Source organism: Protopterus annectens, chromosome 4.part0, assembly GCF_019279795.1.
Source record: "Protopterus annectens isolate FY-2018-M chromosome 4.part0, PAN1.0, whole genome shotgun sequence".
In the NCBI taxonomy this organism is placed as follows: Eukaryota; Metazoa; Chordata; order Ceratodontiformes; family Protopteridae; genus Protopterus; species Protopterus annectens.
Window position 1 is genome coordinate 551,503,352 of NC_056733.1, and position 17,545 is coordinate 551,520,896.

Consider the following 17,545-nt stretch of genomic DNA (forward strand, 5'->3'; position numbering starts at 1 on the left):
GTATATTTCATGTTAAGGGCAACTATCAGATGCCTCAAAGAGGATGGCCATTTTCTACCATCGCTGACATGGTCTGAGGATATGGAAGGTAATACAGTGAGTTGGGGTGAGAGAAACCAGTCACACTAGCAACTTTTGCAGTGATAAACACTCGGTGTGATTTGGTTGGCTTACCTTCATTTCGAGGGAGATGCTATCTTGTTTTGTGGTTGGTGCAATGATGTACTTGGTTAAAGCTGGCATATCTTACTGCTCAGTTTTGCGTGTGGAGGCTTACTGTCTGCCTGCCTAAGATACACGGTGCCCCGCTTTTGTGTTTCCTAAATATCTGCTGCCATTACTAAGCATGGGCAGTATGCTGTTAGCTAGGGACTAGTTTGCCTTTAAGTTGCTCTTTATTTTCTATAGTGATGCTTTAAGAGGCCTGGCATTTGCCTTTACTTTAAGTTGTTCTTTATTTTCTATAGCCATTTCAGTATAATTTTTTTTAAAGAGGCATGGCACAACAGGGCTACAGTATGTTTATCTGGGTGGTCTGCTTTGAGATTTAGCAGATGAGACAGCTCATTAACCATTATGTATTAAATGGTTACATTTGCTTTGTAATTGTTAAATGGTGGTTGATAGGCAAACCATTGAGGGCTAAAGTCGATAAACAATGGTACATATTTTAGCTGCAGCTGTCATATCCTGAAGGGTGGTCCATTTACCATAAATAGGGGTTTTCGGAGAGGTTATTGGCAGGTCTTTGGATAATTCTGCTAGGAAATGTCAGACCTCACTGTCAGGGGGAAGGAGGCTGCTTCCCCTGCGGATTATTTATTTATGTATGTTTAGTGCACCATATTGATAAATTACCAGTCAAAAAAAAAAAAAAAACACTTTGATATGGTGGGGTCCCTCTCAGCATAGAGTAAATGCCAATTTTGGGAGGTTGCTAGGATAGGGAGGGCTGTTCAGTGGGCATTGGTGAGGTATAGGTAGTAGTCAGGTTGGGGAATGGTTTTGGACTTGGTGATTTATTTCCTCCTCTGGGTCAAGGAATTCTTCTTTTACCATTTCTTTGGGAATATTTCAATGGTGGAAGTATTGGGCAATTTGCCTGAATATTTTTTTTTTTTTTTTTTTTAGTGCCACATGGGCATAAAGGTACATGGATCAATAGGTGTGCAAAAGGTTATTGGTGTGCACTTTGCTTTGGATTTCTCTGTTAAGGAATGGAGCGACTGGTGTTTCTCTGTCACTGATTATTAAAGGACAGCTATACCTCTCAACTGTATGCATTTTCACAGAATGTTCAGATTTTACTCCATATTTTCAGGTTCTCATAAAATTGGTTTTCGGGCAACTCCCTGAGGGCAGACATTTGAATTTCAGACTTTATATCTTTCAGGCATTCAAGATAATGCAATACCTGTTATTCTATCAAATTTCTAAGTTTGTAAGAGAAATATTTCGAATGTCCCTATTTGTGCCTTTGCCTTCCCATTATTTATGGTTTGGTCAGACTCCTTGTTCTAGGAAGTTGAGAGGTATGATGACAGCCACTAGCACTTCTTTGATTATAGCATGGTTGGTGCTAAAGAGATCAAGTGTTAATATTTCTGGGGGGGGCATATTTCAGTCTCTCAGTATTAATTGCTAACCAGTTAGATTTAAAATTTGGAGTGGCATTCACTTGGGGTTCTATCTTCATGTGATTGTCTGGTAAATACAGACAAATCTTTACAGCCTGGATGTATGTACTGATAGGATTTGGTAACAACAATAGTGGGGATTTGCATTGATGTGACTCCAGTTACCTGTCGGCTATTCTAACTTTATAAATAGCAATATTTAAGAAATTGCCACTATATTGGTTCATTGTCCCACTTTACTTATAGCTTGGTTTACACAGTTTCCTCAGTGAATTTGAGAGGGATGACTAGCATGTGTTTTGTTGCTATTTTGTAGTATGTGGACATTGCTGGCCTGAAGTGGCAGAAGAGACAGATTTAGCTCAGTTAGGTTCTCCTTAGAACTTTAGGATCTTTGTTTGGGGCTCTCAAATCTGTCAGATAAATAATGGTAAACATTAAGGGGGGGGGGTCATACGGATAAGGTGTCTGCCCCATAGACATGTGGTATAGGGTTTGAGACTTGTTTTGTTCAATCTTGTAAAGGCTATGTGCTTAATCTGTTTTCTTTTGCAGGTGGCAGAGGTCCAGACATTGATGGGGCATTGGTGGTGATCTGAAGGAAAGTAATTGAAAGGTGATGGAGGCTGTTGCCATGGAAGTCACGGTCATTTTGGTACTGCACAATGGTGTCACAGATGGGGTACTGCATAGATTTGGAAAGTAATGGATTCTGCCTTTGATTGTGGTAGCCGCATTGCATTCATCAAGGGGATTTGCATTAGGGGGTGTTTAAGGCTGGGCAGGTAGATTACTTCATTGTTGAGCATAGGCAAGTTTCAGGAAGCAGGTCAAGGGGTGCTGGTTGGGTGTGAGACTTGATACTAGTTGTTTTGACTGGGTGTGGATTTGCATTCAAGGGGTTATAGTTTGTGGTTTTGTGGTGGTTATAAGTTGTCAATCCGTTCAGGTTGAGCCGCAATTTCAGCTTTGAAGGTAGCAGGCTGAAAAGGTATGTATTCTCTTGGTGTGGATGTTCCGGTGTTCCAACAGGGTTACCGTAATCCTACTTTAGTTTCATTAGGGTGTGTTTTAGTGATGGCATGGCAAAGGGGTTTATGATGGGATTCTAAGGTGCTTTACAGATGATGGGTACACTAAATGATGTTTGGCTTGACCCTTCCCTTTATAGGAAGTGGATTGAACAATTTTGGGTAGAAGGGAGAGGGAACAGCCTGGTTAGGCTGATTGGCAGAGAAGAGGGATAGGCTTACCCTCTTCTGTTCCCCATCTGATGCCTGGAGGTTCATTTCAAGGATCTGGGGAAAGGAAATGAGTAGTTAGATGAAGCTTGCTGAATGGATAAGCTGAGGTAAGAATGGTGCTTATTTGGTGGAAGGAGTTGAGACGCTGCTTCATAAGTAAAGTAAGCAAGCAGAGGTATGGACCCTGCTTGTTGGGCAGGGTGAGTAGGTACGCTGCCCTAATCAACATTACAATGAATGGTGTATGAAGTGTGGGACGCTGCTTCATAAGTAAAGTAAGTGAGTAGAGGTATGGACACTGCTTACTGGGGCAGAGTGAATAGGTACGCTACCCTGGTTAACATTACAAGGATGTTATGCTGTATTTAGAATCAATTATACCATCAATTATATCATGAATAGTTGTAATTAATAAAGTTGGTGATCAAAGCTATGTTATGGAAATTTAATAAAGGTCATCAAATGTCATTTGGTGTGATGTGTGTTATTGAAGGGGACTGGGACAATTTACATTTTATCTTTTCACTGGTGTTTTCACAGACAAATTATGGGAAGAAGAAAAAGAAGAAAGTGTTTAGCAAGGATGATAAAAGCAAAGATCAAGGAGTTTGAGGAAAAGTAGGCAACAAGAGGTAGAAGGAGGCTGAAATTCTTAAAACTGTTAAACATCTCAAAAACACATTTAATGGAAGCTGCAATGGGGTGCAATTCAGCTCTAGAAAAAAAATGTATAGGACTAAAGTTGAAATATGCTATTTAGAGGAAAGTTTGATTGGGTTAGATGGAGACATACTACTGCCTATTAAGAAATGAATGTCAAAAATAAGAAGGGAAGAGAAGCTGCATGTATGCTTCTGGAGGACTGCCATTTTAAGAATTAACAAAAAACAAAGTTGCACAGAAAAAAGTGCTTATGAGCAGTGGAAGCAACAGAACTTGCTTTTGTTATTTGTTACAGGATGAAGTTCAGCAAAATTTAGATGAGAAACTAGGTATTTACTTAGATGAAAAATGGAATGTATTGTTAGGAATAGGTCTACTATGAAATGTAGACTTCTAAAAAGTCAGACTGATGAAAGGATAAAAACATTTTCAAAACTCTTATGGTCAAAAAATGTTTTCACCTTTCTTTTCTGCAGGAGAGCCAGTCCCCTGCACCCTCTGAGCTTATGTATTCCAATGCCATGGTTGCACCAACTTGAAGAAGGGAGAAAACTCCTAAAACAAGTGAATCATTGCTGTTGTACAGTTAGAAACCAAACTGACAATGATCTCTTATAGGAAACAACATGTGTTGTCATACTATGTGTCTTTCTTTTTTTTCTTTTTGCATGATACTCGAGAATTTTTACCTTGGACGAGTGTACGGGAGCTGATAGCAACTCTATAAGAATAATGCTATGCTTATGGACATAGGCTATTTCTATTGTTTGGAATATATTTGCTGAAAGGTGTGTGGTTTTGTTGTACAATAAGAAATCTGATAATAGAAAACTATTTAAGAAGATGGAGCAAATGTTCAGAAAGGGATGGTCAGTACTTGAATTAATCCATTTTGATGAAGGCATATTTTGTGATATTTGATTTTTTTTTTTTGCTTATGTCACCTACACTTTTAGTAAGTGGCACAGGAGCCTTTACAGTTATTTGAGGTACCAGTACTACACGTAGGTGGAACCTGAAAGGTGGTGTCTCAGGAGGGCATCACCCCCTTATGGTGCAATACAGTATCAGTATTAGAAAATGAATCCAAGTATTATGAGGGCAGAACTCAATGCCTTCTGATATTCTCAGTTGTGTAGCATTTGCCACGTCACTGGCATTGTTTATGATCTGTCCTGGTACTGATGAATTCTTTCAATTCTAGTTATGCCAGGTAGTTTATCCCAATAATTTTTATTAAAGAGTGTAACCATTGACTATAAAGGCTTGCAGATATCAGTATTTTCTAGATGAGTGCAAAAAAACAGTGTGATCGACATTTCAACATTATTTTCTTAGCATTCATACCTCAAAGCACAACTATAGTTCATAGATATTTTAAAGATTATTAACAGATTCATAAAAATATGTTCACACTTTGGCCCTTCAAAGAATGTGTGTTAAAAGAACTTATGCTGGAAAGTAAACCTAATGATCTCAAGCAGCTGACAATGTAGAAAGGTACATCAGGATCTGGCTTTTAATTAAGTGAGCTTAAGGATCTCCCCTGTTTTTTTCAACAGCCAGCTCAGTTAATGCTAACACATTAAGAAACAACCATCAAAACACCATGTCTCTGAATATTTTCCTACACTGAGAAGATGCTACTTAATACTTTTCAAGATCATTTGGATGTATCCTGGCACTCAATGATTAGAAAGTACTAAAGCCTGTCTTGCATGGTTTGCCTACCTACCACAAGATGCACACTACACACTCATAAACTGAAAGCACATCAAAAGGCAGCTTGGAAGACCACCAATTCTGTAAAAAACAGATGTAACCAGCAAAAAACAACATGTGGATACAGAGGGAGAACATGGGCAGCCTCTACACAGAAAGAGCTCCTTCAAGAGATGACCAAGCCATATTAAACAGCATTGTTAACTATTATATCACTAAGCCTCTCCTTCATATAAATGCGCATTACCAGTCCTACAGAAAGGACCTGAGGTCAGCATCTCTTTACCCACCCCCTGCTAAATATGCACACTAATTCCAAGATCACACATTCATACAGAAATGGATATAGTCTGAACTTTGTATTCACCTTTGTTTCCCTTAATTCATGATTTTGCTGTCTCAATCAATCTAGCACTATTGATAAACTGGACTCATAATGAGATCCATTCAAATAAATTGGGCCTTATCAAACAGTCCATGGACTGCTTCTGAGTCAGACCTTAAGCCATCAGTAATGTTTCCTGCATTGTGGCAGTTTAAGTTTCACTTCAAAACTGCACATAAGTAAGTCTCTAATTATTTAAATTTCATATGAGGAGCTGTTGAAATGAATAAGGAACATTGTCACTTGAAAAGACAAATTCAATTACCCAGATATGTGCTGAGCAAAGCTAATTTGCTGTGGTGATCTAGGGAGTTACTTTGCATATGTATGGCCTTGAACTGTCTGGTACTGTCACAATCAAAATGGCATTTTCTTTTTATTTATGAGATTGTTTATTTCAGTTGTTTGAAATTCATCATGTCATGGAATTGCAAGATGTGATTAGTAGGATGTAGTTGTGTTACTTGCCTGTTACCTTTGAGATTAGTGTATAATTGTTTAACCCTATGTTGGCAGATGCTATGGGAGCAAACAGATAAACAAACAAACAAACAAAAAACAGCAAAAAAAAAAGAAAATATTGCCATTGCAAAGAATACGTCCTGCCAAGACAGAAAAAAGACAATAATCAGGAAATATACCAGTAAACACAAAAATGAAAACACATTTCGAAAAGCATAACATATTTAATGAGATCAGTACTGTACATCAAGCAGGTTGTTTCCATTGTTCCGACTAGTGTTACCGTATTCATCCCATGGTGGCTTGTATCAAACACGATGATAGTGCACACTCGGATATTCATAGAGCATACTGAGATATTCACACGTTACCATCGCTCAGATAAATGGGAATTCCTCACAGGATAATTCTCAGAAATGCAGTTTCCTAAGGACATTTTCCCCAAAAAGTCATCTATATACAAAGTCCACCACTTTTCAAAAGAATCCGTAAAGCCACTTGATTCATTTATGTGTACAGAGAGGCAGAGACATTAACCTATAAGACACATCTGCAAGTGCACATGCACACAACTCCTCAGATGGGCGTGCATGCACACACACACACACACACACACACACACACACACACACACACACACACACACACACACACACACACACACACACACACACACACACACACACACACACACACACACACACACACACACACACACACACACACACACACACACACACACACACACACACACACACACACACACACACACATACACTCACACACACGCACACACACATATCTACTGGAAGACTACTAAGCACTCCTGCTAGCAGGAATCTTGGAGAATGAGGCATGTTTGTCAAATGTTTGGCAGGAGTATTTCTGCAGGGATAATGTTAATCCATTTTTTTGGAAAATCACCATCAAATTCTAGGATTTAGACTTACAAAGTACTGAAAAAAAAAAGAGAATTAGGGCAGGAACAACTGTTGGCTGATAATAAAGAGTGAATGATCGTATGTATGCTCTTACACTGACGTCACTGGTGTGGAAAGGTCAAGAGAGGTCACATGACCATGTGGTTTATAATGAAGGGGGAAACGAGGGTTGTTCCCCTCTTCTGTTTTTAACCATATTGATTGCCTTCACGTGTGTTTATTTTTCTCTGTAATGTATGTCTAACCCGACTTTTTTACCCTTAAGATGATACCGGCAACAGGTTATGAGCCCAGGAGGGAAGTAGGAAGCTGATGGCATAGACTATGTTGTGGGAGACAAAGTTTCTGGGACACCTGTGCTTGCTAGGACTGAAAGACGCCATTTTGCGAAATGTGCAGCAGGATGCAGAGGATGGCAAGAATGAGGAGGAAGGCAACAACGATGCTGAGAAAAATGAGGAGGCATATGCAGAACTAATACAGTTCTTAGACAGCAAAAGTTTGTCCCTCGTCAGGAGAGAAGCCACAGATGACGGTAGAGAAGCGCTTCAGATCCTGAGAGACCATTATGCCGGGAAAGGAAACCATGGGTAATTAGCCTATACACCAAATTAACAAGCCTCCAGAAGGCCACCAGTGAAAGTATCACAGACTATATTATTAGGGCTGAGACGGCCATTACGGCACTTAGAAATGCTGGGGAGAAGCTCAGTGATGGACTACTAATTGCGGTGATTGTGAAAAGGTTGCCTGAAACTTTTAAACCATTTGCAGTCCACATCACACAAGATGATGATAAGTTGAGCTTTGGTGAGTTCAAAACAAGGTTAAGAAGCAAAGGACATACCGAGAAATTTAATGCCAACGTAAGTAATGATAATGTGATGAATACAAGTGGCCTTGGGAAAAGAGTAAAAGCAGAGATTATATGCTATAACTGTGGCCAAAAGGGACAAAAGGAACAAGAATGCTGGAGAGAATATAAAGGCCAGAGACCGTGGTATAGTTTGTGTAAAAACTCTAGCCACAGGGACAGTAACTGTAGATGAAAGAAGAAAGACAATGTGAAACAAGCAACTGACGTGGATGATCACACATTTGTCTAAAGAATAAATTAGCATCAAATTCGTGAATTAAAGCAGAAGGGATTAATGGTGGACACTGGTGCCACGTCACACATAATTAACGACCTGAAAAAGTTTAAATAATTTGATGTAACTTTCCAACTGGAGGAACACATTGTGGAATTAGCTGATGGAACGAGAACCTGTAAGGCCGCACAGAAGAGAGGTAATGCAGAGGTAAGGCTGCTAAACACAGAGGGGCACAAAGTAAAGGTGATGATGACTCGGGCGCTGTATATCCCGACATATCCACAAAGCATTTTTTCTGTTAAGGCAGCAACGTCCAAAGGGGCCTCGATCAACTTTAAACAAGGCCGGGACCAACTCATCTATAAAAATGGCACCAGGTTTGACATAATTGAGTGTGATAGACTCTATTATTTAGACACATATAAAAATGGCACCAGGTTTGACATAATTGAGTGTGATAGACTATTATTTAGACACATATATAAACGGCACCAGGTTTGACATAATTGAGTGTGATAGACTCTATTATTTAGACACATATATAAACGGCACCAGGTTTGACATAATTGAGTGTGATAGACTCTATTATTTAGACACATATATAAACGGCACCAGGTTTGACATAATTGAGTGTGATAGACTCTATTATTTAGACACATATAAAAACGGCACCAGGTTTGACATAATTGAGTGTGATAGACTCTATTATTTAGACACATATATAAACGGCACCAGGTTTGACATAATTGAGTGTGATAGACTCTATTATTTAGACACATATATAAACGGCACCAGGTTTGACATAATTGAGTGTGATAGACTCTATTATTTAGACACATATAAAAACGGCACCAGGTTTGACATAATTGAGTGTGATCGACTCTATTATTTAGACACATATATAAACGGCACCAGGTTTGACATAATTGAGTGTGATAGACTCTATTATTTAGACACATATAAAAACGGCACCAGGTTTGACATAATTGAGTGTGATACACTCTATTATTTAGACACATATATAAACGGCATCAGGTTTGACATAATTGAGTGTGATAGACTCTATTATTTAGACACATATGATGAAGAAAATGATAGTGAGGTACATTATGATGCATCTCAGAGCTGTTATGACATTCAAGCATGGCATAAAATGCTTGGTCACTGTAATTTTGAAGATGTGTCAAAATTAGAAAAAGTGGTAAAAGGAATGAAAATTAAAGGTAAAGTTGAGAGACCTGACCTAGATTGTGAAACCTGTACACAAGGGAAATTTGTATAGAGCAGAAACAGAGAATCAGATGCAAGAGCAAAAGTTGTGTTTGAACTAGTGCATACTGATTTGGCAGGCCCAATTGAGCCAGTAGCAAAAGATGGCTTTAAGTACACTTTAGCATTTACTGATGACTACTTGGGTGTAATATTTGTCTACTTTCTGAAAGCCAAGAGTGATACAGTCAAGGTAAGTCAAGGGAAGGTAAAGTGTATCAGATCAGATTATGGCACTGAGTTCATGTTGAAAGACTTTCAGTCACTAATGAGTAAAAATATTATAAGACACAAAACATCCGCACCTTATTTGCCCCATCAGAATGGAACAGCAGAGAGAAATTGGAGAACACTGTTCGACATGGCAAAGTGTATGTTGATAGAGAGTGACGTACCTAAAGAGTTGTGGACATATGCAGTAATGACTGCTGCTTTTATTCACAACAGATGTTATAACAGATGTGTGGGGCAGACCCCATTCATCATGCTAACAGGGAAGAAACCTGATCTTTCAAGGATGAGAGAATTTGGATCAGTGTGTTATGCATACAGACAAGATAAAAAGAAGTTAGACCCAAGATGTGATAAGGGGATCTTTGTCGGATATGATAAAAACAGCCCATCATATCTAGTCTATTATCCTGACACAGGAAGGGTCCTTAGACACAGGTTAGTCAAGTTCTTTACTAAGAATGTAGCTGAATGCCAGATTCAGACAGACCCAGAAGTGATGGATGAAGATCTTAATACCAGAAGAAGTGTGCATGTTAAGTCAGAATCAAAAGATGATAGTCAAATCACAAAAGAAATACAAGTGAACCACACTGAATCTATAATGAATGAAGGAGACACAAAAATAAGACAAGAAGAGGAAAGGCAGGATACACAGTACTCTAAGAGAGAGAGAGAAAAAAACACCTGCATACTTGACTACTATGTTGTAAATTTGAAATGACGATGTGACAGTTGTTGTTGACTATTATTGTTGATTAATATGTGACACACACACACACTTTAAAGGAGGAAAGCCATGACTTAGTCTAACTTGGAAAAAAGCCATGAAGGAGGAACCAAGGAGTTAAGTAAGTAAAAAAACACATACACATCACACACCACACCAGAACAACAAAAAAAAGTGGGGGGTATGGGTAGGGTATAACAAAACAATGCAATAACATAACAATACTTACAATACTGAGACTTACAAAGCTAGATAAGCTAAAAAAGGCTAGTCAATTATTTTGAAAGATTTGTATTTAAAGATTTGTATAAACTGCGAAGTAATATTAACAGCAGCATGATCTAGCACACTCAGTGCAATTTAGAATTGCGATTTAGGGATGTACAGCGGCCTATTTACATGCTCCTATTGACATGTATATATTGACTGCAACCTGTATAAAAAAAAAAAGAAATCAAATAATGATGAAAAATTGGTCTGTAAAATTTATAAGTATAATGAACTGGAACAAAATATTGCATGATTATCTCTGTGAAAATCGTTTTATCCAAAGCCCCGCAGACCACTGTGTATACACTAGACAGGCTGAAAATGAGAAAACAATCCTAATTATATGGGTGACGATCTCATTATAGCAGCTAGTGACAATGAATCACTAAATGATGTAAAGGAAATGCTCAAAGTTAAATTTAAAATGAAAGATCTGGAAAAGCTAAGACATTTTCTAGGCATTGACTTTACCCAGAACAGTGGTGAAGTAAAGATGAACCAAAAGAGGTACATCACAAAAATTCTTGAGAAATTTGGTGTGTCTAATTGTAAAGTAAGAAGTACCCCTTCCGAACAAAAAACAAACTTTGAATGTGATAGTGAATCTACAGATCCAAGAAAATATTGTGAGCTTGTGGGTACTTTCATATATGTTATGACAAGCATGAGACCTGATCTTAGCTTGATTGTAAGTAACCTTTCACAATATTTGTGACAACTGAGTAAATCTCATTTAACGCTAGCCAAATATGTGTTATACTTAAAAGTTACATTGAACAGAGAGCTGTGTTACAAGAAAAGTGATGGGAAACTTCAGCTTGTAGCATACAGTGATGCAGATGGGGCAACAGATCAAAACGATAGACGTAGTACAACAGGTTATTGCTTTAGCCTCGATAGAGACGGGCCTATTATATCATGGAAATCAAAGAAGCAACAAACGGTGGCTTTATCTACATGTAAAGCAGAGTACATGGCATTAGCAGCGACAACACAGGAGAGCTTGTACCTTGTGCAGCTGTTGAGTGGAATGGATGGAGAGTGCGAATGTGTGCCAGTAACAATGTCTGAGGACAATCAATGAGCAATCGCTTTGTCGAAGAATCCAGTAAGCCGACAGAGATGTAAACATGTTGACATTAACTATCATTTGGTCAGGTCAGCACTTAATGATGACAAAATAAGCTTTGAATATTGCCCGACAACAAACATGGTTGCAGATATCTTTACTAAACCTGCTACGAAATTGAAGATTGAAATGTTCATGTATTACGTATTTGGAATGTGAAGGAAAAGTTATCCAAAAATATGTTCTTAAAATGTATTTGCATACAGAGTAAGAGCAAGTGGGGGTGTTGGCTGATAATAATAAAAGAGAGTGAATGATCGTATGTGTGCTCTTACACTGGCGTCGTTGGTGTGGAGAGGTCAAGACAGGTCACATAACCATGTGCTTTATAATAAAGGATGAAGCAAGGGTTGTTCCCCTCTTCCATTTTTAACCAGATTGATTGCCTTCACGTGTGTTTATTTTCCTCTGTAATGTATGTCTAACCCGACTTTCTTACCCTTAAGATGATACCGCCAACAACACCCATTCACCATAATTTATACTTCATGTTGTATTTACTACCTCGAAATGTGATCAGCGTTCTGTACATGAAATCTGTTTTATTTTTGCTCATAAGTAGAGACATTAAAATATTATGGAATCATGGAAGCGTCTCAAAATTACTATCAATTTCATCGGTATAATCTCTGACACTTCATCTCATGAAAATGGAATTTCAAGTGTAAGCAGTTGTAGTTCAAAAGCCTGCTATTAGAGTAATAGAATAAAAAATACAAAAGTTTGTGAAATGCCCCTTCCTAATTTGTATCATTTAAAATTGATTTAACATATCTCACCCACTTCTGCCTGTCATTTCTGCAATTTTGATAAGCTACATCTTTCTATTTACTGATATCAAAATATTCATGAAAGCCCTCTGTGTTATTTACCTCTTTGTAAATCTCCAGCTCAGAAACAAATGTTTTTGTAAAGAACAAAGTCTGCAGTCGTTCATGCATATAATTGTGACACAGTTCCTCAAAGGTTGAGGCTCTCTCCTTGTTTTGATGACGTGGATTATGAAACCCAGGTGTGTCCACAACTAGTACAGAAGCCATAGGAAGCCCATTTGATGCAAATGATCTAAAGAAAAATAAGACAGTGTCAGTTATTCCTATATTCTTAAAATTAGATTTCCAGTTTCTAATTACAGCAGTAATTTACTCTCAACATTAAAATGTTATTTCTGGCAAAGGCTCAGTTTTAGAAACCACTTGTCTGTAAAACTTCCAAATTAATTATATGACTAAAGGTTTTTGCAAGACAATACTGCAGAGTAAGTTAATAATCAATTATCCTTAAACATGTGCAGTGAAAACTAAACATTTATTAAAGTGGAAAATAAAACAACAAGAATCTGTGTGACTAAGCATCCCCAGACTGAATTATAATTTAACCAACAATAAAACAATAAGCACTGTATCAATAAAGAGCATCACAATGAATCCTATTTTAACAATATATAAACATGTAGTAAACTAAGCGTACTGCTACACAGTTAAAACAACTGCATGATTTTTACTGGCCTTTTTCCAAGTTGTTGTTTGCAAAATCTATTTAGTTAAAAACAAAGTGATATGAATGAGTATTCCCTGTCATCTACCTAAATCAGAATAGCACCGCTTCTTGTTAACATTTGGATGGAAAAGCGTCAGGGATTCCTTTATCTATATTATATTCATATAAACTATTTGTCCCCATTTGTTCATAATATCCCTAATGTATTTCAAAATATTTGCTTTAAGGCTTTTCAGAATCGTACCTGCATAAAATGGAAAGTATTGGATACATACATGAACTACGAAATACTGTAGTCATCATAATCTTTGTTTTTTTTTTATTTTTAACAAGACTCTAAAAGTTATTGTAAATACAGCAACAATCATACCTCTCAACTGTCCAGATTTTCACAGAATGTCCAGAGTTTTGCATCATATTTTTGGTTTGTTTCTTATAAAATTGCTGTTTTCTAGAAAATCATTAGTAATTCACTGAGGATAGAAGTCAGAAAATAATGAAATACATTTCAGTTTCAGACTTCATACCCTTCAGAAAATTCATACTAATGCAAGACTTCTTGTTCTATCAACTTTCCAAGTTTGTAAGAGCAATATTTAAAACCTGTTCCTATGTTTGCGCCTTTGTCCCACCATTATTTATAGTTTTGTCCTGATTTCTTGCTCTAAGAGCTTGAGAGGTATGACAACAATCTTTTTGCTAGTTACTACATCAGTTATTTTAAACATTTCTTAGTTTACAAACACAGACTGTTCTGACATTTTACCCATTAAAAATAAGTATTGGGCAGTTATGCATAAAGCACAAGTCATTTTGCTGAAAATGTTTTCTTGAATAACATGCATAGCCATAGTACTGCAATTTCATCTTTGGTTTTAGTTATTCATATTTGCCAAAATATGCAGAGCAGTATAGTAAAACATATGTATAAATGAAATACAACCCCTCTTATACACTGTTTCACTGGCAGCAGCTGTATCTGCTATCTTAATTGCTTTCAAGTTATTGATATTTGCTAGGCAAACATGAAAAATCTCAACATATTTGTCAGTTTCTGAATTATATGCAGATACTTTAACATATTCTAGAGATGCATCTTACTTTGTCATAGCATTAATACAAATGCATCTGAGCCTTCAAAAGCATGTCTTTTATAATCTCGCTGTGACAGCTAACATTCCTCAACAATCTATTTATATCTTCTGATTTTTAAAGGACGCTATAATTGGTATCATCAGGTTCTTTTTAATAATCAAAAGATTTTTGAATTCAGTATACTTTACATCAAAAAGATAAATCAGCTGATGTATGAATCATTTAAGATCGAAGGAAGCTTGATGGATTTTCATATAAAAGTCTTAAAAACACCCATGGTCAAATGAGGCATTCAGTCCAATGGTTGGTACTTTGAAGAGAAAATTTACAGTGCAGTAAGGTAAGGCGATAAAATGCTACCTATGCTTGTTGTATTAAACAATACAACACAGCATTTTAATATTTAAATTGCACAACATTTTGGAATGTCATTGTGATATTTCTTTGGAGTCAAACTGTACTAAAAGGTGAAGAGTTTGTACACTCTACTTTTTCATAATGCACGGACTATGCATTAAAAATCATCAGAATATAAAATGGTATTTTTAATTCATAATGTAAGCAATTTGTTTCTGCTTATTTAATCAGCAATCCAACAATTATTTCAATAAATCAATAACTATGATTATGTTAAGAAAGAACTGATCTACTTAGTAGCTTTGCTGATTCAATTAAGCAATTTTCCAATGATGCTTTCATTTGCTATACAGTGGGTATAACACTGATATACTCAAAAGGTAGCTGTACAAAATGATGTTACTGCAACCAAAATAAAACGGATAGTTTTGTCTAACCATCTATTTTGTCTCATGTCAGTATTTCAGTTCAGTTATGCTTCAGTAGGCATTACTGATTTTATTTATTTTTCTGCAACAAAGGACTATAAAATAGTTAATTTGTTTGGGTACAGTTATATAAACTTTGCAGAATTCATTCCATTTTTGATTTTGCTTTACTGGTTTTGATGTCTGCTACACTAATCTTTACATACATTTCAGTGCTCTCTTTTGTGAACTTAGAATCATATTTGAAGGAAAATGTGTAATTTGTATCTTTCAGAAAGAGTGCTAGTGAATGGATTTGCTTATATATTCTGAAGATAGCCAGGACCATTATATGATAATAAAATATAATCTTAAAACTGAAATGTTACTGTTTTGAAGTTGAAGTAATATGTCTTTTTTATCTTGTTTATCATCCCTTGCACACTGTATTAATTCACTCAGCATAATGACTACATTATTACATTCTATCTGGGTTTCACACTTCAAAGCTAGAGTTGACAGATACATACCTGTTGATGAGAGAGACAATGATGGCAAATAACTCTTCATAAAGTCCAGCAGCCATTCCTTCCAAACATTCTACACCTGTCATTTTGGGACCTTTTCAGGAAGGAAAGAAATATAGTACTACTGCATTTGTACAGATAATAGCAGAACATAATCTATTACTTTCATTTGTCAAAGTATTCCATGTTTACAATTTAGGGTGTAAATGAATCCTTATATTATCACCATCTCATTCCTCTCCACCAGATTTTATTAAGAGATGTGAAAAAATGTTTTATGGAATCCATTAGTAGCTTGTAGTACTAGACACTTAGCTTGAAGAAATATGGAATTAGTTCACAATTCTGTCGTATTAGCTCTGATTCTTTACATATAGAACAAATTGTCCGTTTTTTTACCTTGCATTCTTTTTATTCTTATTCTAACACCATTCACAAGTCATACTATGCTGAACACATTTGTGTCATCTCAGATCTGATCTTCCTGCTTTACAGATTGCTCTAGTCTTTTAATACTTACTGACAAAACAGAAATAACTCATAAGCTAAGAGGAATACACTGACTAAGCCTAGGCATTGCTGGTTCTAGTAGTTGACAAGTCCTCAATAGCCCATACCAAAAAGGTGAAAGTAACTGGTAAATGCCAACTGGTGGGAAGTAGACAACACAGTCTGCGAAATTAATGTCATCCAGTGAAGCCTGAGTGTTGCATCAAGGCAGCATGAAGGGCTGAGGTGAAGAATCTGTGAAGCAGTGCATGCACTTTCCACATATAGCCTTTAATGTCATGTTATCTGTATGTATGTTTTTGGTGATGTATTCCAAGTTTTAATCATATACCAGTTTTTCACCTGTGAAGAAACCTTTGTTATTGGCCTATAATCATTAATTGAGATAGGCTGTGAAACTTTAGTAGGGGTATTATAAGAGAATGCTTAATGTTTACTGGGACTATTTTATGTGTAAGGGGGTCTATATCACTACATTGAACCGTCACTTCAGTGAAAGGCATCTCATCAGAAATGCTGTTCATTGAATTCCTTTCATGTGTGGGGGGTGGCTGCACCCCCCACCCCCTGCTAGTTATATATACCAACTCTGAGATCACACTACAGTGAAGAAAAGGCAAATTTCCTGATCCTCACTGTACCACAATCTCAGTATGAACAGTTCAATGAATGGTATGTTCGATGTAACTGCACTGAAAATGACGATCGCTGAACTGATTTTCCGCTGAACTGATATAGACCCGTCTAAGGTGAGAATTAAAATGTGAGTGAAAAGTTCCACTAGAATGAATTTACCATCTTCTAGGACCAGAATGCTAGCAGTGAATGTGGATTTCAGCTGCAACGCAAATTGGATGACAAGCTTTAAGCTGATTTCCATCTGATGGTTTTAAACAGAAAGGGTGTATAATCTATATACTGGTACAAGGGGGATTGAAGATGTGGGTTATCTATATTAAATACATTATTTGGCAATGTGGGTGGACATGAAATTTGACCCCAAAGCTCATTTCCATTCTACAGTTCTCTACAGCTGAACTCATCATAGCACATCTAAAAATGAATGAATTCAAAAGTCTCTGCTTGATTGCACTATACATCCCACCAGGTAATAATATCCTTATACTAAAAGAAATCTTAGGTTCAATATTCATAATGAAACAATAATTTTAGGTGACACTAACAAACTGGCTAGATCACATGACTACCTTTCCAAATGCATCCATCAGTCTCTATAACTAAACTGAGCTCATCACTAGCATAACCTGACCAAGGTATAACAATAACAGGGGCTCCATCTTCAACTGGATTTTAGTTTATGACTCTAACAAAATGTCTTCAGCAGGAACTCTCTCCTGTAATATTAGTGACC

The 17,545-nt window shown here is 36.8% G+C and overlaps 1 protein-coding gene across 3 annotated transcripts in view; it reads right to left on the reverse strand.

Annotated features, from left to right (window-relative positions):
* MYO18B (myosin XVIIIB) overlaps positions 1–17,545 on the reverse strand; it is a 2,352,406-nt gene that overhangs the window by 1,459,517 nt on the left and 875,344 nt on the right. For all 3 annotated transcript variants that reach the window (XM_044068483.1, XM_044068482.1, XM_044068484.1), the window contains 2 exons: positions 15,667–15,757; positions 12,650–12,842 (listed from right to left, as the gene is read on the reverse strand). In XM_044068483.1, the coding sequence (XP_043924418.1) occupies positions 12,650–12,842; positions 15,667–15,757 (284 nt within the window). The remainder of the gene's footprint in view (positions 1–12,649; positions 12,843–15,666; positions 15,758–17,545) is intronic.